Source organism: Anabrus simplex, chromosome 1, assembly GCF_040414725.1.
Source record: "Anabrus simplex isolate iqAnaSimp1 chromosome 1, ASM4041472v1, whole genome shotgun sequence".
Classification (NCBI taxonomy): Eukaryota; Metazoa; Arthropoda; class Insecta; order Orthoptera; family Tettigoniidae; genus Anabrus; species Anabrus simplex.
The window spans coordinates 1,209,528,367-1,209,554,719 of NC_090265.1; the positions used below are offsets into that span (position 1 = coordinate 1,209,528,367).

The following is a 26,353-nucleotide window of genomic DNA, read 5'->3' on the forward strand; positions in this document are numbered from 1 at the left end:
AAGAGATACTGAATCGAATTGGCGAGAGGAGATTGATTTGGCTAAATTTGTCAAGAAAAGAGATAGAATGATAGGACACATCTTAAGACACCCAGGACTTGTTCAGTTGGTTTTTGAAGGAAGTGTAGGTGGGAAGAACGGTAGGGGTAGACCAAGGTATGATTATGACAAGCAGATTAGAGCAGATGTAGGATGCAATAGCTACGTCGAAATGAAAAGGTTAGCACAGGATAGGGTGGCATGGAGGGCTGCATCAAACCAGTCTATGGACTGATGACTCGAACACATACACACAAGAAATATGCTTTACACGCACCTGCTTTTGAGTTAAGTCCGTTGGGACTTGTGCTGAAAAACTGTCCGTTAATGATATCTCCCTTATTAATCCTCCTGTTGAGATGATGCACATGAGAAAAAGATTTTAGAAATTGATTTCCATTCAGGACGGTAATTTTCATTAATTTTGGATGTGCATATTTTGTGGGAGTGCAAAATAATGGTTTTAGATAAACTTGCAGTAAATTTAGGTATTTGGAAATAATATTGGCCCCAAAACCTACCCAAGGACAGGTGGATTCTAAATATCAAGTTTGGTAGAAACATATCCAGTAGTTTTCAAGTTATAAGAACTCAGACAAACAAACAGACAAACAGACATTGAAAAATAAAAATAAAAATGCAGATGTCATTATTACACCTGAAACGGATAACTGTATGGAAATTTCACCAAAATAGTCCATGTACAGACACACGGTCATTACAATTTTATTTATATAGATTTGTCACGTATGTATTCCTTTCCATTACTCATACTCATGATAATGTTAATGACAAATATGGAATATTGTTTCATTCCTCTAGAGTAAGGGAAATTTTAGCATTAAGAAATCTAAGCACTCCAAATTACTTACAGTTCTGTTATTTTATGTTTCTTTCCTCTTACGATTTTAACAGATGTTGGCATCACTCCTGTTTATTCTTATTTACAGAGAATAAGATGCTTAAGGCATTGGCTGCTTGTGAACCTGAGATGTTGTTGGTGTCTCAGGACAACAGCATAGATTCTAACATCCAGTTCCGCACTGTGTGCACTCTTAGTGATCTGTACGACCGAGAACTGGTGGGCATTATTGGCTGGGCCAAGCTCATACCAGGTATTTGTCCATAATTTGACAATATTTTCTGGTGGAATAATCAACTGGGTATGGTTGGATATCAGTCATTTTGTACTATAAATTGTAGAAACTATTCTACCTATAAAGGAGTAAAAACTGTTGTACAACAGGGTAATCAGCTTTGCTTTACTCTGGCGTTGCATTTTTTTTTTTTACTAGGGCAAACACACGCTTGTTTTCTGGTTTTGGAAAAACTCCCAGTTAATTTAGGTATTCGGAAATAATATTGGCCCCAAAACCTATCCAAGGACAGGTGGATTCTAAATATCAAGTTTGGTAGAAACATATCTAGTAGTTTTCAAGTTATAAGAACTCAGACAGACAAACAGACACTGAAACTTAAAAAACTCTACAATATAAACACAAACAATTGTAAGAAGTTCATTACTTAACAGATTATGAATGGAGGTGTTGAAACTGCCCGCCTTCATTCTCCATACATTTTTGGCACCTCGTTAGGAAATTATTCGTCACTCACTGTAGTTCACGTTGAGGAGTTCCAGAAATTATGTTTCAATTCTTGAGTGGTGTGCAGGTTTGTCTTGTACTCAGCACTTTTTAATTTACCCCAGAGATAATAATCTCAGGTGGATAAATCAGGGGACTGAGGGAGCCACAGATCCCTACTAATAACTCTGTTCTGTGGAAACACTTTGTGAATTTCTCTCATGGAATTATTCACAGTGTGAGCAGTCCTGTTGAAAAAATGCAAAATCACACTCCCTGTCATTTAATTCTCTGAAAAAGGAGGTTTGTATGATATTCACGTAAGTAACAGAATCAACCATATTCTCCAAAAAAAAAGTTTGTCCTATGACTCTTCCACTACTGATGGCACACCGTACTCTGATTTTTGAATCAAGGAGGGGCTCTTCATGTATGAAGTCAGGTTTAACAGAACTCCAGTAATGACTGTTTTGTGTACACATATAACCATGGAGGTGGAACCAGGCCTGATCTGAGAAGAATATTAAACGTGGTTCTATTTGTCCATTGTATACATTTTCCAGATTCCACTCACAAAATGTGCCATAAACTGTGATAAATGCAATCAAAAACTGGGAATTATTAAATTGCAATGTAAATTTGAGAGTTTTACTATTTAACAAATTAATTTATAGTTTGTTCATATTTTCACCCATTTTTAAGATTAATTGTTGGTCAGTTCACCTCACAATGTGGGATAAATCCTATCACTAACATATTTTGTCTATAAGAACAGAATCAATCTACCAGTGTGTGAATCCACTATTTTGATATAACATGTTAAGTATTTATAACAATGCATCCAATTTTATTACAGTCTTAATTTGTAAATAGTATAATACACTTCATTCTAACAGTAGTGCTGTATAAAACATTTGAATTATGAATTATTCCCAAAGCAATCTAAATTACACAAGTTCCAAGTGGAAAAAAGATATACTTTCAACATTAAGGATGATTTACTCAAAATCATAATCATTTATGGCGTTAAACATTGAACGAATCAACGACTTCCTGCAGTCATAGGTTGCTGCAATGGACGAAGTAAATTATATCAGGATATAGAAATTTTTATCATATAGAAATGTAGTGGTAATAATAATTTTTTTTTAATTATGGAGGTCCGAACAAGCGAGATCTCAGGATGTAATTTTTTTTTTTTTTTGCAATTTGCTTTTCGTCGCACCGACACAGATAGGTCTTACGGCAACGATGGGACAGGAAAGGGCTAGGAGTGGGAAGGAAGCATCCATGGCTTTAATTAAGGTACAGCCCCAGCATTTGCTTGGTGTGAAAATGGGGAACGGTGGAAAACCATCTTCAGGGCTGCCGACAGTGGAGTTTGAACCCACTATCTCCCGAATACTGCAGCTATCGAGCTCGGTGAATCTCAGGATGTGTACTGATCCACATATGCCTTTCATCTCCACATTATCTAATCGTGATGTAGCATGAGGTAAATGAAAATGAAGGAGAAGACAAGGAGCAGGAAAATAGAGAGTACAGAATTAAAAGTAAATGGTTTCATAATTATCAAATTTCAACAAAAAGAGGGTTAAATGTTTTATTGGCAGCATTGAAGATGATGCATATGAAATTACAAATTTGAAAAAGGAAGTTGTTGGTAGTAATGTTTACTTTGTCTCCTTCTGAAAAATGAACTTGTACTTGCAGAAAAAGCACAAATTGTTCAAATGTTTGTGCTAGGATATTGATTTTCAAGTTTGTCCCAGAACCTTCCTATTAACTTGCATGATGGGATTCACTCTGCAAAATTGGAATGTTATGATTAGTTACAGATAGTGTCAAAGAAGTAAAAACAGTATGGGTAGACCAAGGTATGAATATGACAAGCAGATTAGAACAGATGTAGGATGCAGTAGTTACATAGAAATTAAAAGGTTAGCTCAGGCATGGAGAGCTGCATCAAATCTGTCTATGAACTGATGACTCGAATAACAACATTGTCAAAATGGTGTTAACTATTTACGTGCAAATGAAGAAAAGTATTTAGGTGTTCGTATGCAAGTAAAAATATCATAACTTAACAATTCTGCAGGTGAGATACTTGTCAGCAACAGAAGTTATCTGACTGATGAATTTACTTCATAAGTGCAACGGCCAGGATTAGAAAAGGAGTTAGACAAGGTTGTCCTTTATCACCGTATTTATTTAATATGTTCATTGAGGAAGCTATTCAGATCATGAAGGAGAAGACAAAGGGAATAAAAGTCAATGGTGAAATGATACATTGTATCAGATTTGCAGATGACATCGTATTAATTGCAGACTTAGAAAAAGAAATTAATAGAATGCTGAAAATCCTCGCAGACACTCTTAAACTATGGAAATTAAAAGTAAAGAAACGGAAAACGAAAGTACGGAAAAATATGGAAGAAATTAAAACCAGTATAAAAATTGATGACTTCAGAATTGATCAGGTGAAACAATTCTGTTATCTTGGTAGCATGATAACAGGGGATAATAGATGCTTCCTGGAAGTAAAGAGAAGAATAGTATTGGCAAAACAGGCATTTATGACTAAGGGCCGGTCCGACTATCTGCTGGTAAAGTGGCTGCCAGCTGCCCGGGAGGTAAACTACCTCAGGGTGTAAATCAGCTGGTACTTTGGCTTGCGTGCAACCACCTCTACGCAAGCGCTAGGTAGCTACCTGGAGCTATACACCGATATACGGAGTTGGATAGACTGATTTTCAGCGACTTCTTACTTTTGAGTGTGGTGCTATCTATTATTAGATGTATGAAGCTCATTTCGATTGTCTTATTTTCCTGTGCTTGCATCTGCTGATTTTCACAAAAAAGCCAGATAAGGGGAGTCCTAGGAGTTATAGACAACGATTTATGTCAAGCTTTCGTGATTTTAATCTATGAGCTTCAAAATCAATACCTAATTGTGATTAAACTCTCGAGATTACATTTTCTTATGCCAGTTATAACCTGTCATGTAAGGCAGCATTTTCGGAAAGTATTCTCATAATAGATTGGTCAAGTTGCTCGCTCCGCAAAACAAGGTGCGCAGATTTTTCGTCTTTCTAATTTACATTAAAAAATTTATTTTCGTTCCCTGCCGTTGTTCTTAACTCTCTTTTACGCGCTTCCATATACGTATGTACACACATCTTCCTTACAGACTTATTGCCTTTGAGCATTCTATATGCAGGCTTCTGTGAATTGATTAAGTATCTCCACGAACCTCTATTTGCAGCTAGCTCTGTGACCTCGTTTAGTTCCACTTGCTTCCATTTATTGATAATGCATTTCATTCTAATGTTTAACTTTATGAAGATAAAGTTGGAAGGTACTGTAAATGTAAAGAACTGCACAGTATGCACTAGCCATATGTCTTGGTGGGTGTGCAAAGTACCAACTGATGAGCCCAACTTATCACGGGGGTGAAACACTGGCAACCAGAAAATCTCTCATAAGAGGAATTCGGGAATGGAATAGTTTCCAATTTCTTTGAAATCATTTACGAGAAGACTATGTAAACAACTGATAGGGAATCTGCTACCTGGGCGACAGTCTTATATGCTATATTAATCATAACATCAGTTTCTATAAGTAGTACACATATAAAGCATTTTCCTAGTAGACATAATATTGTGATTAAACATGTTATTAACAAAAGAATATATGAAAAGAGGCATACAAATTAGTACAATGCTAATAATGAAAAAAAAGTCATAATGAAGACTTGAACCTGCATACCTTGTATTATGAAGCGAGCACGTTAGCCATTACGCTACGAAAATGCTGAGGGTAATTAGGATACATACACTAAGTTATACCTGGTGTCTGAAAAGTGAAAAAGTAGAATACTGTATTAAAGCCCATTTGAAATGATTTCCAAATAGGTTTTGATTTTATATCCTTTTAGAGTTTCTTTGCGAAAGTTTGACGTATAAAATGTGTTCCCTACGCTACCAGTGCGAGAGGCTGGTGTGACCGTTGCAACTCTAGGGAAGCATTAATGTTCAAAATACTTCAATACAATATCGATCACTGTTACGGTATCATGCTTTTTTCAGTATACTAAGTTAATTTAAGTTGTATGTCACCAGAAATACAGCTGTTAATGTTCAGCTCTCAAAACTTGCCCGGCAGGTAAAGTCCAAGCAAGCATCAATTTTTGGTAAGGAGACAAAGTCTCTCATAGTGCATTGGCACAGCTGGTGGGTTCAAGTAGCCTACACAGTGGCCTGCACGGTATGCACTAGCCATATGTCTTTGTGGGTGTGCAAAGTACCAACTGATGAGCCCAACTTATCACGGGGGCGAAACGCTGGCAACCAGAAAGGAGTTAGCTGGAAAATTTATAATGTCCAATAACGGACCATTTATATTGGTATTAAGGTAAAGTCTTTTTGGGCCCTCGAAGTGGCCGATAAATTACGCGCTGGGTAACTACGATTTAAGCTGCCGATAGCGCTACCTGGGAGTGATCGAACGGAAACATTATTTTACGCGGAGGGCAAGTTACGCGCTACTTTACCAGTAGGTGGTAGAACCAGCCCTATGAAAAACATTTTAACCAGCACACACATGAATATAGATGTCAGAAAATCCTTTGCAAAGTCATTTGTATGGAGTACACTTCAGTATGGAAGTGAGAGTTGGACTTGGGGTAAATTAGAAAGGAATCGACTTGAAACTGCTGAAATGTGGATATGGCTGAAAATGACCAGAATGAACTGGATGGAAAGAAAAACCAACCTGGAAGTCTTAAGGGAAGTTAAAGAAGATTGAAGATTATTAAAGGAAATGGAAAACAGGAAATTGAAATATATTGGACATGTCATCAGACACAACACATTCATCACTGACATTCTTGAAGGGAAAGTGCTGGGAAAGAAAGGAAGAGGAAGACCTAGGATGAAGTATTTGGACAACATCAAGAAGAGGTTAAGTTGTGACAGTTACATGGAATTGAAACGAACAGCCAATGAAAGAAGAGAGTGGTTGCATCGACAAGGCATTAGCCTTTAGAATATTGATTTATTGATTGAAGTGCAGTGGCCGATGACCTAGATGTTAAGCCCCTTTGAACAACAAGCAAACAACAAGGAAGCTTAAGTGCGACACATATGAGAAACATCTGCTAACGATGACAGTTGTTGGTACTGTGCGCTACAAAAATATCTGCACACAATGTCGGTTGTTGGTACTGTGTGATACAACTTACCATTATTCTAGACTGGTTTATCTAGAACTTAAGACAATGATCAGCTACAGGACTGTTGTTATAGTGCAGCACCAACCTTTCCTATTTTTGAAAAAAAAAAATGTTGTAATGAAAGTCATTTCTCTTCAGTTGTGATTTAGTTAATTTTATAACTGTGAGGTTCTTCAGTCTGTCAAAACTAATTCCTATAACATGAATTTTGAAAATACCTGAAAAAGAGGAAACATTTATTAACATATTTCAGGCTGAGTAGCTTGGGTTTTAGAGCACTAGCCTTCTGAATTCAAGTTGATGTGTTTGATCCCGGCTCAGTCTGGTGGTATTTGAAGGTAGTCAGATAACGTTCCCTCTTATCAGTAGATTTACTGGCATGTAAAAGAACTCCTGCAGGACAGAGTTCAGGCACCTTGGCGCTTTTTAAACCCATAAAAGTACTTAGTGTGGCATAACACTGCAACATTTAAAGAAATTATTATTATTTTCTAAATTTATGTTATACTGAACTAAGGCATAATATGTTAATATATGTTCTCTTTTCATGTATTTTCTAAATTTATGTTATACTGAATTAGTTTTGTCAGACTGAAGAACCTCACATTTATAAATTATTGTTGAAAAATTTATAAATAATCGGATTCACATCACCTGATGAATCGCCTCACTTTATGGTGCACCTATGTTCAGAATGGGTTCAGCTGCCACAAGTATTTTATATAGCTTTAAATGTAATAATTTAGTAGCCTTTTGCACAGACCCATATGAAATTCCCACGTATGGAAGATGCTGAGTTATTTTTTAGGATAATTTTCCAAATGTTGGCTAATGCATCTAATTTTTCTTCTATGAGGATCCTACACTGGTTATTTGGTTTCTTGGGCTGAATACCTCCAGTTTCCTGAAATTTATTTTAAATACTATGGACTGTTTTATGACTTGGAACATCTACACTGGGAATCTTTCTTGAAACTGTCTTTGAACTTCTTGAGCTGAGTTAACACACATAAGATGCTCTGTGCCATTGAAAATGTATGAGCTATATTACCCTTTTTAGATTTAAGGAAATAACAAAACACACTTACACTTGGGATCTGCTGAAGTACAACTGCGATACGGACACGTGTTCAAGGTTGGTTAGGAGGGATGAACGTGCATACAAAACAAAGGCCAGGGGTCAGGGCAAAAAATATGTGATGTTATACTGTGCCATACCCTTCCCTTGCCGGCGAATGAGTGAGGAGTAAAGCATATCTGATCGCTGTGTATGGTGTGTTTTGAAATATTTATTGGCATATCAAGACTCGTGATAGAGCCGATGACTTAGATGTGATTTTAAATTTTATGAACAAATACTTCTACGAAGATTATACCGAGCAGCCTCCAGAGAATGTATACTTTTGATCAACATCTCAAGGCAGGCTGATGTTTTATTGGTATAGTCATCATCATCAGAAGTGGGTGATATTTGATTGGCTGCATGTTAACAATGTATCATGCTTCAGGGTTTGAATTTTAAGGAAATGTATCTGTCCATTGGCGAGTATTTTGTGTCCAAAATTGTACAATAATGGTTAGCATGATACTGTAATATTTTTTTTTAAAGTAATGACCTGGTTCAGAAACCTGGACATGGTTTTTAACTGGAATGACTGATATAACATCCATACCACCAGGTTCAAATGGAACTTCATTCTTTTCTGAATTTCTTGCCATGTAGATATAACATGTATTAGTAAAGTTTGTGGTTTTAGCATTTGTGATAAATGCAGTATAGGTCAAAAGAAGATTTTATCTCTGATACTTGTTACCAAGAGAAAAATCTCTCTTTCCTTTAAAAATCATAGGAAAAGAACCAGCATTTGGGTGGTTAGACCATGTGTGTTGGCAGAGTTTCGTCCAGAAGTGTTATTTGGGCTCATCAGTTGGATTGGCATGCCCCTCCAAGATTCTTCTTAGCAGTGGCAGACTGACCGTGTGGTCATGCTGTGTTAGCAAGAAGAGATTGCTAACCTGCTAAAGGAGAAGTGAATTCTCCATTTCCAAAAAATGTGTACTCCCCATGGAGACACAGTTCTAAAAAAGACTTTTCATGGCTGTAGATCTAAAAGTCACAGGAATAGAACCCTGGGTTTTCACGACCATGTTTCTGTTTCTGTGAATTTTAGATCTTTTTTAAAAATCTCTTTTCTTTGTTACCTTGTGATTGTTCCTTTAATGTACCTGTGCTGTAAATATTTGTTTGCTATCTTAGCTCTTAATTACAATATTAATTTGTTAAAGGGAAATGTGTGTTATCAAGTTTCAGACAGAGAGAGAGGAATATGAAATCATCTCTAAAGGTGATAAATCAGTCTGAATATGGAGAACATTACTAACTTTTGCAAATACATTCGACTGTTTATTGCAACATTGCTTTTAATAATGTATTGGATATAACGGCAAATTCTAATGGTCCTATATGAAAACTGTGTTTAAAAAAAATCACTTAGTATGGCATCACTTATTACGACTTACTGTATAAAACAGTGTTTTTAAAATCACATTTTCTGAGAAATGTATCAACTATAACTTCCAGCGTTGATTTTTATCTGTTACGTATTTGTGAATTGCTGACAGCAATGTATAGCTTATTTTCAAACTCTTGTTTTCAGTAGATTGTAGATTTCAAATCAGTCTGCCTATTAAACAGTCAAGGCAAGCATCACTGTGAGTATGTTGCACAAGAAAGGGAAAATGTTTAATATTAAAGAAAAGTTGCAAATAACATGGCGATTACTAAACAGGGAAACAAATGTCAGCGTTGTGAAGGAATTGGGAGCATAACTCTCAACAATTTCTACAATTTGGAAGGAGAGGTAGAATATCTCATTTATTAGCCAAGACTGTATGCGACATTATTGATCAGGTTACGTTGTTGCTATTTTCTTCCTCACTTATTATTTTGCTCATATATTATTGCTGAACGTACTGTGTAAACATTAGAAGAAACATTCCTCTCAGTCCCACTCCACAAATACTGCATTGCAAACACAGTACGCAAGAACTTCATTTATCCGGCCCTCATTAACCCGGATCTCCAGTTTATCCGGACCGAAAACAATAAAAATTCATTTATACTTGTACAGTATTTCTTTTACAGGGTTGATTCTTCTTGACTGTCCTTTTTGCCAAGGATAGTTCAGGACAGGGATTGGAAGTAAGACGGCCGCAGTCTATCAAAGGTACAGTCCTGGCATTTGCCTGGAATTGAGAATGGGAAACCGTGGACTCTTCTGAGTTCCTTGACACATTTGCATACATTTCCGGATGCTTGGACGTAGATGTGAACGACATAAATGACTGTAATTCAGGCTACGGCATAATGACAGATGAATAAATTATTGCCTCTTGTTCCTCGGCAGGTAATGACGAGAGTGATGGTGAATTCAAAAATGAAACCGGCGCTCCATCATAAGCAACAATTACTCATGGAGATGCAACAATGCAGCTGGACAAACTGATGGCCTATTTAGAATCCCAGACTGAAACCACACCGGTAGAACTAACTCAATACAAATGTAAAACAGGAAAAGCTCACACATTATTTTAGTGCATAAAACAGAGTTGTAAATGTAAGAAAAGTGTTCTTATAATTTTTTGTACAATTGAAAAAAGGTATTACTGTACAACTTATGTTAATACATTATATAACATGTACTGTACTTATTTTTTTAGTTTTTCCGGATTATCCGGATTTTTGATAATCCGGATCAGTTCTGCTCCCACTTAATGTGGATAAACAAGGTTCTTATGTACTTATTTCAGTTATGTTTTTTGAAGTTTTTACTTCATTGTGTTAATTAATCATGTAAGTGTGCAGCCTAAACTTACAGATATGACATTTTTAGCAAAAAAGAAAGAAAAAGGTTCAAGTGACTATTGCCTACAACAGCTGTTGATTGGCAGTTCCCTTAGGAGCAGTTATAACTGGTTCCAACTGTATTTCAATTTACTAACCACTCTATTTATGATTATTTTATTCACTTGGAAACGTACAGACCTTTTTGAGATATTATGCTAATAGGTTTTGATTCTTAGTTCAGTTACAGTCTTTTAAATTTTTGTTCAGTCTTACTATATATATATATATATATATATATATATATATATATATATATATATATACAGGATCTCTTTTGTGGCTTGTTCCATGTGTCAGGGGAACATGCACGGCAGGCGATAGCTCGGCTGGGTGATTAATTTGCCGAGAGATATATTGCTTCATGACCGGCTAAGATGATCTAATGCAGTATGGTAGCGATAACAATTGCCTCACAGCAATAGTTCAGTTCAACATCTACGGTATTGGTAGCGTGTTCAATCTGTTTGCTTTAAAATAGTATAGTTTCTGTAGGAATACTAAAGTAAGAGTGTGTTTAATGGGTGACGTATACAGTAGAACAGCGTGTATTAATTGTGTTGTGCTATGCAAAGCATTTTTCTTATACAGAATGCCGCTTTCGATTCATTTGCAAATTTCCTGGCATCTTCCCCTCCCCATAGGAGTACGGTACGTAAATTAGTAAAGAAGTTCCACACCACCGGGCCCATTCTTAACAAGAAATCATGCAGGAGATGAACCGTTTTAACAGAGGAAAAGCTCGACAAAATAGGAGCTCTTTTGGAAAGAACTCAGGACCTGACAGTTTCGCTAGGGTTTGGTATTGTAACTGGTTGCTTCAGTCAGTTCACGATGGGTATGTTGACCCAGAACTTTTATTTTATAGTGATGAAGCATGGCTACACTTAAGTGGCTATGTAAATAGGCAAAACAATCCCTACTGGTATGCAGAAAATCCCCACCAGCTGCACGTCCGTCCACTTCATGATGTAAAAATAGGAGTTTGATGTGCAATAAGTGCTCGCAGAATTATAGGGCCTATATTTTTCCGTGAAACAATAAATGCTGATCAATATATAGACCTCATTCCCAGACCATTCTTCAAGAGCTGACGGAAGAAGAAAGGAGTAATGGTTACTTTATGCAAGATAATGTGACGGCACACACTGCTAATCGGTATATGGAGGTAATACGGGAAGTTTTCGAAGATCCTGTGGTTAATTATCCCCCTAGATCTCCTGATTTAAATCCCTCTGATTATTACCTGTGGGGGATGCTGAAGGGAAAAGTGTATGTGAACAACCCTCACACAAGAGAAGAACTAGAAGAGAACATTACACAAGTTATTTCGAACATCACACGGGCTGAGATTCGTCGAGTGTCTGCAAACCTATTTACAACATGTCAGGCGTGTTTGAGAGCTGAGGGACAACATTTTGAACATCAAATGTAATGCCAGGTAGATTTTAGTGAAACCATTAGTTTCACTAGAAATGGATTTCTATAAGTGTGAATTGCCGTGAGTAGTGGAGAGGAAAAGCGCGCATTATACTGGCTGGCGGTCGAGTGTCATTGCGCTAACCGTGCTGTGCTCTGAGTGGTGCTGCGGAACCAGCTAAAAAAAGGACCCTGTATATCAGATGTAATTGATTGTTGTTCTGATGATGAATGTCTGTTTCAGGTTTTACGGAGCTGTCTCTTAATGATCAGATGAGGCTACTGCAAAGTACGTGGGCTGAGATATTGACGCTTACGCTAGCTTATCGTTCCTTGGGTGCCTCGGGAAAACTACGCTTTGCAGCTGATTTCTCATTGGATGAGAAACAGGCTCGGGAATGCGGTGCCATTGACCTATACCAGCATGTAAGCACAACTCTGTTTTCATTAAAGCTTTTTATTTATTTATTTATTTATTTATTTATTTATTTATTTATTTATTTATTTATTTATTTATTTATTTATTCCTGACTTATTGTTGCGAAGTTAGGGCTCACAGCCCTCTCTTACAGGGCTCACGGCCCTCTCTTACACTTGACCGCTATAAACAATAAAATTTTAAAATGTACACATAAAAGTAAAACATAGTAATTTTACAAAGAAATAATACTACAGACAGATAAGTTACAAATCAGTATGGCAGTTAGAGTGACGATACTGCACCCTACGGGTCAGGGTAACCACAGTAATTTCCCAACTAGTCAGTTATGTATATATCTCAGGGTATACATGCCTCCAGAAAAATGGTTAATTTTTCTATGTTTGGTTTAACGTGTGTTCGAAGAGAAAGTAACGGTATCATACGCGGTTCCGAATCACGTAATTCAACGCTCAGTAGTAGTTTTGTGAACGTAAACTTCAGTCAACCTTTTTTTAAAGAAAAAAAATATATCCGCACAACGAGAACCTTACTCACTAAGTAAAACTATTGATTACCAGTATAAATGAAAACTCATTTCAATATATAAAAAAACTAATCAAGAAACACATTTATTAAATTGTCAAGATTCGCAAAAGAAATGGTTAATATTAAGTATGGCTCATAAGTTTCCAATTATCAATCTAATAAATAAATATTTTAATTAGTGAATCAAATATTTAAGGTCAGCGCTGCCTAATTCCTAAACTAAGTTTACATCTTAACATTCTAGGTTACATATTCCTGAAATGAATTATCTTCCCATTAAAATTTACAGCTGGTCACTTAATTATATTACATCACAGTCTTTAGACCACGGTCAAAATTCGGTATATCAATAAATTATTCCATCACTCACGGTGTTAGTTATACACCTTCATTGAAAATACAACCATCACGTTGTTCAAGTTACCGCGAAAATGAACTGAATTTGAATAATGTGTCCTGAATACAAATATCAGTGACCTAATTTACATTGAAAATTATCTGAGTTCGTTGGTACAGACTACAGTGGCAAAAATGAAATATTGAATGACGCACTAAGTTTCTCGGTCCGATTGCCACTTAAATTACGGCTCCTAACTAAGTATTCGCTCTAATAATATTTCATATTAACAAAACATCGATAATATCCTACGTAAATGTCAAATAATTTCCCTATTCTAGCTAAATAATTTCTTATGTATCGTATTCCAGCTCGATATACATGTAGCCAGTAAGCATTTTTCATATATAGGTGTGCTAATGCCAACACAAAGATATTTCAACACTACATTATTATACTACTTGCATACAAGTTTGTTCTTCCATGCAATAACCATTCATTCAGAATATGATATAATCATGTATTCATTTACCCATCACCGGTTGTTAATATTGTCAAACCACTTTCACACTTCGTTAAAATATACGTAATTTTATTGTCCATACCTTGCTATGGTTCCTCCCTGGGGCATACTTAAATTCTGTAATCGCTTTATATGTGCTCCAACATCGCACATAAAATATATCATATACGCTTTACTTCCTATTAATCTGCGCAATATATCATTTAAAATACTATACACACTTCCATTATCTCACTATTAATCTTCAATTCAATCCATATTTAATTCATTTAACATTCACAATTACCGCGTTTAACCTCCAATATTAACTAAACACAACGATATGTATCTCATCAATAGCGCAGAATTCGTTCCTCAAAACGCATTCTATCATACAATTCCATATATAACCCCAAATTCAGTATCTATCCTTCCAATAAAATCACACAGCAAAGAGTATGGCAACTTAACTTAACCAATTCAACATGCGTCCCTCTGTGACGTAACTGGGTTTGACTAGTACTACATCACTCATGGATCTTTCTAACTAACCGGGATTCTTTGAAAATAGCTGTTACACCATGTCGTATTTTTAAATCGTATTCCTTCATACCTGGATAAAATAATGTAGTAAACACGTTACCATTCTGTAACAAGATATCGTCTTAAATATTTCACACTGCACTTTCTTATATTCACAGCACACTTAATTATCTCACGCTTAGGCTATTCAGATCTATTGTATATACTGGTAATACTCTACATAAGAAATTATACTACTTAATACTATTACTTAGCTCGCCATTCAATATCTCGGGCCTTAGTTGCTCTTCGGTGTGGTCGTAGTCCTTGGATCGAGAACTGGGCAGGATCTCCACCACTGGTGTCTCAGGTAGAGTGACCTCCTCCACACGGGTCGGGTGGTTTTAACGGCCAGGATGACATCTCCCTCCAGGTTGGTCTGTGCCGATTTAGCAAACCATCATCTGTTCAGCAACACAGTAGACAATATGCGTTAATTCTGAAAAATATAAATTCGTCATGGTTCTGCGTAGAATATATATATTTTTTATGGTGATTGCGTCTTATTTTAAGTTGTCCTTGCGATAATTTTTACTAAATGTGGCTTAATCTCGAGCTCTCACGTCTCAATCAAGTTCTTGTTTTCAAACGACCTTGCGTCTCAGTATCTGGACGTATTATTCAAAGCTTCAGGATTTTACTCCCTCTTTACAGTATTTTAACGCTTATCTATTCAATTCGCTCAATATTTCCTTCTTCTCAGCTTAATACTTCTCGCTAAATATTGGCAATCTCGCTTATTTTTGAGAGCAAAGTTCGGAACGTCTTGTTCTCACCACGTCAATTTTTTAAGTCAGTTTTTATAATAATCTGTTTGATCCTTCTTATTTTTTAAAAACAATTCTATCGATTCTACACCATTGTACACCGCCTTCAAAGTGGTAGGTTTAAGTTAGTCATGGCCTTCTAGCATACATCAATATCGATATCCTATTATACATTTCTTTGCCTTGACTGGCCTCTACCTTCCGTGGGCACCATTTTTAATACGTCCAGTAAATGCATCGGGTACAATACTAATAATAACACTATAGAGAGGAAATATAGTAATAAAAGAATAATGACTGAGTGCATAATAGATTAAGAAAACCCGTTCACACAACATACACACATCTGACCTCAGTAAAAAATAACCCTATTATGTAATTCTCACTTTTCTGTGTTGTTTTTGTTGGTTTTATAATTGAAAAATTGGTTGCATAATATTTACAAACTGGCATAACCACTTATACTATTTTTTTAGCAGTCAAATTTTATGATTTTACTTATTTTATATAATAGTAGCATTACATCATAAGATTAGCTTCATTTATGTTGGAAATATGGTATTCAAAATATTTAAAGAAATTTATGATTAACTTGAGTTACCTACTTTACCTTGAATTTAGGATTGAGAAAATAGTAAAAACAATCGTTTGTAGGCTGAGTGGATGTCAAATCAGTCCTCAGATCCAGGTAAAAATTCCTGACCTGGCCGGGAGTCAAAACCGGGGCCTGTGGGTTAGAGGCAGGCACGGTACCGTACACTGCGGAGCCCGCACACACATCTTTTGCTTCACCACAATGTTCTCTGGTTCAGCAAAAGAAACACACTTTGAACTGAAAGATGAAATCAGAAGTTTTCTTAATGGGTATGATGTTAAAAGACAATAACCAGAAACGTCAATTCATCAACCTCCTCGATGATGAAGAATCAGTTCAGCAGGTTGCTTTCTTCAGAGACATATTTTACCACTAAAACAATCTCTCTTCTTTATTCAAGACTTGGAGGAGGAAAGAATTAATTTTCCTAAACTTCTAGTATTGTAACTGTTCTTCCCCTCATCAAAACACTTGGGGAGATGAAAGTTATTATCTTGGGACACATGAAATTCAAATAAACTATTTGTGGCTTGCCCGCAAATTGCCACGCAAATAGAAACAATTAACATTCCATGGTTTTCCATTTCTCTGTGTGATGTTTGGGCGCCAGGGTTACAGTTTTAAACAAAACTGTAAACCAAAATTTATATTTACTAGCATAGAGACTTATACTTAAATCACAGGGATAGGATTTTAAATAATTAACCATTAAGTATCGCTTAAGAAAGAAAATTAACGCAATATAAAATACAAATGAATTTATTATATAAAAAAAATGAGATGAATCGGAAAAGTTTCCTTAAAGCGTGGAGGAATTTAGAATTTTCTTTACTGAATTTACTAATTGCTTGCTTTATCTAATTGAAGCTCACCAATTGCAGCTTCCGTTGAAGTCATCTGGTTTCCGTGGTTACTCGTTCTCTTCTTCTCGATGTAGAATTTGCTGCATGGGCATCCTTCCTTCCTTCTCTGATGTAGTATGGGCTATCTGGACTAACACTCCCTAATTGCCTAGTCTTTAACTTAGACATTGGCCCTATACTTGTAAAAACTGATCAGCGTTGATCATATGAGGAGAAAATTCAGAGATATGAATTTTTCCATATTAGTAGAAACCTCAATCCAACTGAGCTATACTATTTATACGGTACAGACTTATACCAAAATTCCATGGACTTGAACTAAACATAGTTCTTCGTCCAGAATATTTACTGAAAATAACACAAGCCATAAGCTTGTTTCATCTCACGCAGATCCGATAACATTACCGCACCTGAGTACTGTATCGAAGCGACAACACATTGTACAAAAATAACTATGTCGCGGAGCGACCACACACACTGTTTCAAACATCAAATAACGTCGTTCAAAGTAGATGTTCACAGTAGAAGTAGTAGTGATGGAGTATCCATAAATATCTCGCTCCGCACTTGATAATATCACCAGGGTCCCCCACTCTTGGTAGCAGCTCAATCTCAGATCTCTATATAACGAAACATCTGATTCTTAGATCGCATTATCATCTCCCCTTCTCTTCTTTCTTGCCGAATCCAGTAGGCGTGGCAAAGATGTACTCTGCTGGTATGCAAGCTTCGCGCACAGGTCGCTGTTTACTGCCTTCCCCAAACCCATGAGTCACGCAAAATCCCCAGCTTCAAGAATAACCCTCCATATACACAAATATGAGATGAAATGAAAACAACTATGTCTCAACATATTGACCGTATTTACAACATAATGAATTCCTATCCTACATAATATAATAATTTAAATAATAAAGTGATGTTATCATATATACAATATGATTCCAAAAGTCCTTGATTACAAATGATTGACGTTGAATAAATATGTTATTACAAATAATTGCCGATGGCAGATAAACTTGATATCAAATGATATCGCGTAAAATGATATTATATTAAATTAGTAGGGCTGGAGAAGCCTGGACGGTTACAGTATCTTTTAACAAAGGTTTGATTTACATTTATTTCACATCTTGTACCAGCTGAAGAGAGAATTTAATGAACTATTTATGCAGTTCAACAGATTGGAAGTCATTAGACTGTTATAAAATCCTTTTCCATCAATCCTTGATGAGAATGGTATGCCAAAGCAACCGAATTCTGGAACTTTGACAAGGCAGAATTACAGATGGAAATGCTATAGCTACAGATGACAGAAGTAAGGGAAGAGAAGTTATGTGTCACTTTGGCTCTTTCTTGATATTCATACCCTAACTCGTGCCAGTTTGAAATATGTGCTGACAGCGTTTGGGTTTGAAAGACATGCCCATACCTGCCAACCCTTCTGATTTACCCGGAAACTTTCCGTTTTTTAACTTGTCTTCCGATTTTCCGATTTATTTTTCTTATTTTTGACCAATATAACCTCCAGTACGGCCAATACTTTTCCCCTAGGATGAAGGATAAATTCTTATGTGCTTGTGTACTTTACGAAACCTCAAAGCGTATTTATTTAATGCTTTATTTCGCGAGTGTTCCTTCGCCTTCATGTATCGTGTTTCCTGCTCACCACAGTAGCGTGTGCGATTTATACAACTGGGGATTTGGGACAGCAATCGTCCTGCAAGCAAGAGAGGTAGTGAGCGCTAGCGACTCAGTTAATCGGGACGAAAGAATGCTTTTTTTTATTGTGTTGTTCGCGCGCTGTTGGCACCGTTTCTGTGCGTAGTTTCGTTGGAGTTGTAGGCCCCATTGTTTTTCTTTGCCTTTCTATGCTCCCCCCCCACCCGTCAAAGTCGTATGTTACTAATGTATGGGGCATATTAAATTGTTTTGTATGTGGTAGTTTCGCGTATTTAAGTGCATAATTTTAATGAGTTGAATGTTTTTGAGGGAATTGTGTCGGTGACAGTTCCTGGTATTTTCTCTTCTCGTTATGGCCAAAAAATATAACAAACGTTATCTCCAAGTGTTCAGAGATTCCTATAAATTTCCGTTCATTTTACTGTCTGATAAAGGAAACTGCCTTATTGTCTTGCATAATTAACGCCATTGTATAATTTACGCATCCCAGTATTTTTGGGTCCAAGGTGGAGAAAAAGAAATGTTCACTTATTTGACGCACCCACAACTTCGAACATCCATCTCGCAGCTCTGGATGCGTTCCGAAATAAAGATGTGAACTACTCAAGTGGCAGCCTTCCTATTGCGAAAGCGGGCATTCCAAATACAGGGCAACGTGCTGTTATTAGCCGGCAGGAAATCCCACTGCACTCCTTCTGTGAGAGAATCAGCCCAGAAGTGAGTGGGAGTAGTGACGCTCAATTCCAGTCTGATACATATTATTTTACGAGTGTTTCGGGTACGGGACATTCTGTGATCTCAACATTGTTTGTTAGTCCACAGTATTCGAGTTATACTGCATCATACAAACTCGCGGTGATCAGTTTCGCCAAAACATACGGGAATAGGGCAGTAAGTATTCAGTGTCCAAATGCAACATGCGCTACCACATTAACAGAGAAGTGCACTTCGAGCGACCAAAAAATCTCGCAAAGCATTTCGCGGACAAAAAAGCAGCAAGTTTCTACAAGAAGGGGAGGATCTGCGTAAATGTATGATTTTGTTACGCAACGTTGGATAAGCCGTTTCTCACGAAATGCTGTATTTTAAAGCAGCTGCACATAGAATCAGTGTCTCAGATTTGAAGGTTAGCCGAGGCTTGATTAATTATATGAAGAGAAATGGACTTTCCCTTCGACGAAGAACAACATTATGCCAAAAAAAATGACGAATGATTTCAACCATTTTCATCGCTTTGTGATTGAGAAGCTTAAAGTGAAGGAATATTTGATCTCCCAAATAGGAACCGCAGGTCTGACACCAATCACTTTCCATCTGCCACAAAGTCGAACAATCTATATTAAAAAAAGGAACATCGTGTTTATCGTACGTGCTACCGGGAGCGAAAAACAACGATGTACTGCAATGTTTGCTGTAACAGCTGATGGCAGAAAGCTTGCACCTTACATTCGTCTAAAACGAAAAACAATGCCTAAAGCAAAATTTCCGCGAGTGATCCACGTTTTTATTCAAGAAAAAGGGTGGATGGACGCATCACTTGTACAAGCTTGGATACGAGCGGTTTAGGGTAATCTAGGAGGGTCCCTCCTTCGATACCTCGCTCTTCTCATGTTGGACAGTTTTTGCCGGTATGTCATTGCTATGACATTACATGAAGTATACTTTTATTTGTTCATGTTTATTTCACTTCAGGTCGTATTGTCAGCTCGTAACGGGAAAAATATTTTCCAGTGTCGATACTTCAAACCCACGTGTCTAACTTACCTGATGAGCCCTTATTTGACTTTTCAGAAAAATCTCTCGCCGTAATTTTACGCCAAATGACGATAACCGCAAATGGGTTGAACCAGTTGTGTTTATATTATGTTTGATTTATCTTTTATTAAATGTAATTGAATGTAAATATTTTTTAAATATCTGAATTCCTTGAATAATTTACGCATCCAAACTTTCCGCCTGTATTTTTCGTCAAAAAAGTGCGTTAATTATGCGAGAATATACGGTATTATTCATTCTGTTGCGTGTGTTGGTGTGACAAATATTGTTATTCGTATGCGTCATACATGAGAATTAGGTACATTTTCTTGTAACCATTTTTATGTTTTCTTAGTTTAAGATTTTTTTATTTAATGGTCAGTTCAAATTGTAACTGTATATACCATGTATGGCTTTTATCCTGACCTTTTTTCACCTAGACCGTGGTGGAATATATGTGATGAAATCCAAGAATTAAAAAATCTTCCTATTTTTGGTTTCTAATAGTTGGCAGGTATGCATGACTTTTGGTAGTCAGTGTATGTGTGTGTGTGTGTTTGTGTATGTGCGTGTGCGTGCGTGCGTGCGTGTGTGTGTGTGTGTGTGTTATTGAAGTTCTTCCAGTGAGGTTTTGTTCAGTTATTAGATAGACATATTTCTAAATAGGTTTTATTTTTTGCAAATATTTGTGAGCATACTTTGCCTTTGTTGTATTTATTCGCTCTTTTTCCTATCTTATTTCTTACACAAGTTAAAATATTATAATTTTGTATTTGTAACTGGATCAGCTCCACCATACATTACATCAGTCGTATATGCCAAAATTGAGATGAATTGTATTTCAACTTTTATTTTACAGTGCATACACATAGTTGAAAGGCTAGAGAGGTTGTCCATTGCTGAGGAAGAATACTATATTATGAAAGCTCTCATGCTGGCCAATACTGATGTTCGGATGGATGAGGTGGCTGCACTAAGGAAGTTTCGAGACACTATCCTCAGTGCACTTTCTGACTGTGTTGCTGTTATTCGGTTAGTATTACAATTTTAGGGAATATATTTTAGTTCACTTATTGCACTTGCTCTTAGTAAAAGTCCATAAATTTGTACATACCTAATCATAATACCCTAATATCTGTGTGCTATTTATACATTCTGTATAAGGAATTTTGATTAAAATGACAAGAACTTGCCCTTAATAAACAGTGAAATCCCTTATTGGATTCATAACTGCTTAAAATCTGAGTTTGAAGAGCAGCAGATAGTCTAATATTAGTTTGCTCATATTACTCAATATATTTTTATTTGCCTGGTCGTGGGAACACTTTATTGATGGACATAAAATCATGTAGCTGTTAATTTGCTCTGGGATGATTAACTCTGTGAATTGATGTTTTCTTTGCACCATTCTTGCTTCTATTGAATATTATATGAACTGTCAATAAGTAATAGTATTAAAAAATGTTGATGCCAATACAGGTATTTATTCACTTTAGCATCATTTCTATGCACTGAAACTAATGAAATACTTGATATCGTACACATCAATCTGATGCATTGTAGTAAGGGCAAGGAAATACCTAACTTATCTGATGTAGCAAGTGATTACAAAATTATAAATAGTAATCATTCTTAGGATAATTCTATCAATTTTGGGCCATCAGCATCATATGAGTATTATGAATTGCAAAACTCTTTATGTCCATTCCTTCTCTAAAAGCATCAAGACTGCCATTTCATACAGTTTATCAAAATACACGTTCCAAGCCTGTAATAATTCAGCAGCATTCCCAATTCTTAATCATCTTTTAATGGAGAGATTAAACAGAGTTGTTGATACGAGTATTGCAACAAATCACATTACACCAAAACCTCGTTAAGACATTTCTGCAGGAGACAAAGAAAGAGAACGTGTTAAGCAAGAAAACATGTTATTGAATATACAAATAAAACTATCCAACAGTGATATGTCTTCACTGAGCGTGTTGGCTGTGTGGTTAGGATCGTACAGCTGTGAGCTTGCATTCAGGAGATAGTGGGTTTGAACCCCACTGACAGCAGCCCTGAAGATGGTTTCCCGTGGTTTCCCATTTTCCCACCAGGCAAATGCTGGGGCTGTGTCTAAATTAAGACCATGGCCGTGTCTTTCCCACTCCTAGCCCTTTTCTATCCCATTATTTCCATAAGACCTATCTGTGTCGGTGTGACGTAAAAAAAAACAAAAACAAAACACATTGTCTCATTTGTAAGCTATTTCTCGAATTTTTCAGTATCCATAACTAGGCTACCGCAAGACAAATAAGCACCACGCTATTCAACTTCTGAGGATTATGTTCCTAATCCGTAGGCTATCACGTGACAAAATATTCACTACTCTTCACTTTATCACTGAACACAGGATTAATTTCTAACTTCTTAATGGACTGCAAAATACAAGCACAAACAGGCTTACTGGGTTATTCAGCAATATCACTGAAAGCTGGCAATTAAAGCTGAATTTTCCTGAGGCTAACAGCTTGCTCCCTGAAGGTGTAATTTACCCCTGTAAAATTCGGAGGCTATTTCCTGTTTCTGCACAACTTTTCTCTACCTGCCTCCTGTGGTGGGGACTCTTATCTGTGTTGGAAATCATGTTCCTTTCACAAAGGATGGCAAAGTACATTATCAAGGGTAGGAAAAATGTAATTGTTCTAAGAGGTAATAGTGAAAATTTATGATGTGATAAGTGGGGTATTATTTTTATAGATTTAATACAACGTGAATCGGGGCTAATGCGCTAATGCGCTAATGACGTGGCTTGCATTCCAGTTTTTCTGTTCTGATTATACTGCCATCTAGCAGAGAAAGCAAACCTCTACTGGAAAGTTTGAAAGGCTAAATAATTCATTTTGTCAGATGAATGATGAGTTTGCCCCAAGTAGAATTTGAAATGCCAAAATTCAATCTTGTCGTTTTATAGTGTTTTATTTATGAACTACCTACATGATCTCCAGTTTTACATGGAATCCACACCGCAGAGATGAGACTGTTCGAAATGGGGAAAAATTGAAATAATATGGCGTCGCAACTAGATTCTAATGCTTCGAGTACTCATGGCATGATGACCAAACAAGTCAGCACACCCTACAACACATGGGCAAAACTAGCCGATTACGAATATCAGGGAAAGCTATGAGAACAATGAGTGGGTTACCTATCTAACACATTTATGCAGACCGCATGACAATTCTGACAATCCTGTGCAATAAATTTATATTTTAACATGGACGTGTTTTTTGGGCTGGGGGTCTATCTAAAATTAGCATGGACAGTTTTGCGTGGACACTGGGCGAGTTGGCCGTATAATTAGGGGCGCGCAGCTGTGAGCTTGCTTTCGGGAGATAGTGGGTTCGAACCCCACTGTCGGCAGCCCTGAAGATGGTTTTCCTTGGTTTCCCATTTTCACACCAGGCAAATGCTGAGGATGTACCTTAATCAAGGCCACGGCTGCTTCCTTCTTCCCACTCCTAGGCCTTGCTTATCCCGTCGTCGCCATAAGACCTATCTGTGTTGGTGTGACGTAAAACAAATTGTAAAGAAAAAAAAAGTTTTGCGTGGACAAAAATCCGACACCATAATCGGGTAACCAGTGTATGTCATATGGATGGAAGATCAACACCATTTTGATGGACGGAAAGGCAAGTTTTTGGAAGAAGTTGTTGGACATGTTAGACCTTTAAAAAATCAAATTCTGAACATTGCAGAAGGAAGAGAAAATTATTCAATCTTCTAAACCTAAAAAATTCATGATTCAAAGTGTAGCTGAGAAAATGGTAACTTTTTGGAGTAGGTCTGCATGGTGTAGGGTTTTCTTGCAAATAAAGCTGAGCAAGGCCAATTTTCTTTAAATTCTCTCCTGAAATTAGGGTGTGCAGATTATTGTATGACACATATTATTCACATATATACCATATTTTGTTATTTTTTACGATTTTGTTCTTATCTGAGCCGAGCAGTCAAAGTAATTTGCCATGGTCTTCTTGTCACATAATTTCTTTATTCTTGTTTATTGTTGGTGTTTGCTTTTCTGACTAATAATGGAGAAAAAAAAAGGAAAAGAAAAGGAAAACTTTCACTAAGGAAGGGAAGGTTCAAATCTTCGGGAAAATTGATTCGTTATTGCACTGCATGCGAGTTGCAGCTCTTTGTATCCATGCTGAATACAATGGCGAAAAACAGAGGAAGCATATCATCAAGTGCTTCAGAATGTGGACCAAACTAAAAAAAAAAAGAAACAATAAAGAAGTAAGAGTCATATTCCAAATACAAGGAATTGGAAAATACAGTGAAACCTTGGATTGTGAGTATAATTTGTTCCGGCAACATGCTTGTAATCCAGTGCGCTCATATATCAAAGCAAGTTTTCCCATAAGAAACAATTGAAACACGGATGATTCGTCCACAACACAAAAATATTTATTCGCATACCACTTCTAAAACAAAATATAACGTAAAACAAATTAAAGTGCACTTTTCCTTACAATAGAATCATTGTTGTTGTGAGGGAGACGAGAGATGACATGAGAAGAGTTACTGTGTAGCACGAATTTCACTAATGGAATCACTACTATCTGTTGGCTCACTGGAATTGTTTTCTTTTCATGCAACATTAATGAGGAACCTGTCCAATGGCTGTTGCTTTTGCCTCTTTTTGAGGGTTTCACAAAAATGTGATATTGCATTGTCTTTGAACTGATTCATTGCTCGCACTGCCACAGCCTTATTTGGGTGGTGTTTTTCTACAAAACTTTGCACCGTTTCCAACATTTTGCACTTCTTCCGAATCTCAGTTGAAGTGAGAGATTCCATTGACTTTTCCTCCTCCTCTTCCCCGGACGAGATCTCCATAAATTCCTCCTGTTGTGTGTGATGCAAGTCCATCAGTTAGTTGGTGGTCAGTTCCTGGCTATGTTCTTTCACCATCTCTTGAATGTCCACGTCATTCATCTCCAGCCCCAAAATCTTCCCTAAGGACACAATTTCATCGACAATCTGCAGCTCCTTGTGACCAACAATCCCCTCAAAAGTCATGTCCAAGGACACAGTTAGGCCACAGCTTTCCGCAAGCGGAAGTGAGAGTTCTCTTGGTGACTCCATCCCGGGCTTTATCGATGATCTTCAGGCAGTTCACGATGGGGAAATGATTTCTCCCAAACTCTTGGAGGGTAAGGTTTATTCCTTCAGTCACTTCGAAGCATCGCTGAAATAGTGCTCTGGTGTATAGCTTCTTGAAGTTTGAAATGACTTGCTGGTCCATAGGCGAATTCCTCCAGTAAGTCGTCCTCAAGGCCTCAAGGCCTGGAGGATGAGCAGGAGCATTGTCCGTAACCAGCAAGACTTTGAGCGGCAGATTATTTTCTGAAAGGTATTTCTTCACTACAAGACCAAAGACCTCGTTCATCCATTCAACAAACGAACAGGGGAGGAGAAAACCTAGGCACACGTGACGCTCATATTGCGGAACCTCACTCGCTTATCAAGTTACAATTTATTTAAAATGTTTGCTCGTCTTGCAAAACACTCGTAGACCAAGTTACTCGCATTCCGAGGTTTCACTGTATAGTAAAAAGTAGGTATGAAACTTCAAGAGCTGCAGGCATTCCAATTGGTGGTATGCTCTTAAGGGAAAATATGCATAACGTAGTGAACATTTTTGGCATTGTAAATTATAGTGCGTCAAATGGCTGGATCGATCGATTTAAGAAAAAGCATAACATAACCTATAATATTACAAACACAATTTTGCTTTACGTCACACCTACACAGATAGGTCATATGGCGGCGATGGGATAGGGAAGGTCTAGAAGTGGGAAGGAAGCAGCTGTGGCCTTAAATAAGATACAGCCCCGGCATTTGCCCGGTGTGAAAATGGGAAACCACGGAAAACCATCTTCAGGGCTGCCGACAGTGGGGTTCGTACCTACTATTTCCTAGATGCAAGCTCACAGCTGCGTGCCCCTAACTACACGGCCAACTCGCCCGGTACCTATAATATTACTTGTGGGGAGAATCAAATGCAGTTAGTGACAAAACTGTGGAAGAGTGGATTAGTGGATGATTGCAGAAGCTGACTAACAAATACAAA

At 37.0% G+C, this 26,353-nt stretch overlaps 1 protein-coding gene across 2 annotated transcripts in view; it reads left to right on the forward strand.

Annotated features, from left to right (window-relative positions):
• ERR (estrogen-related receptor) overlaps window positions 1-26,353 on the forward strand; it is a 444,389-nt gene that overhangs the window by 382,722 nt on the left and 35,314 nt on the right. For both annotated transcript variants that reach the window (XM_067151671.2, XM_067151681.2), the window contains 3 exons: window positions 990-1,154; window positions 12,423-12,604; window positions 21,089-21,261. In XM_067151671.2, coding sequence (XP_067007772.1) covers window positions 990-1,154; window positions 12,423-12,604; window positions 21,089-21,261 — 520 coding nt within the window. The remainder of the gene's footprint in view (window positions 1-989; window positions 1,155-12,422; window positions 12,605-21,088; window positions 21,262-26,353) is intronic.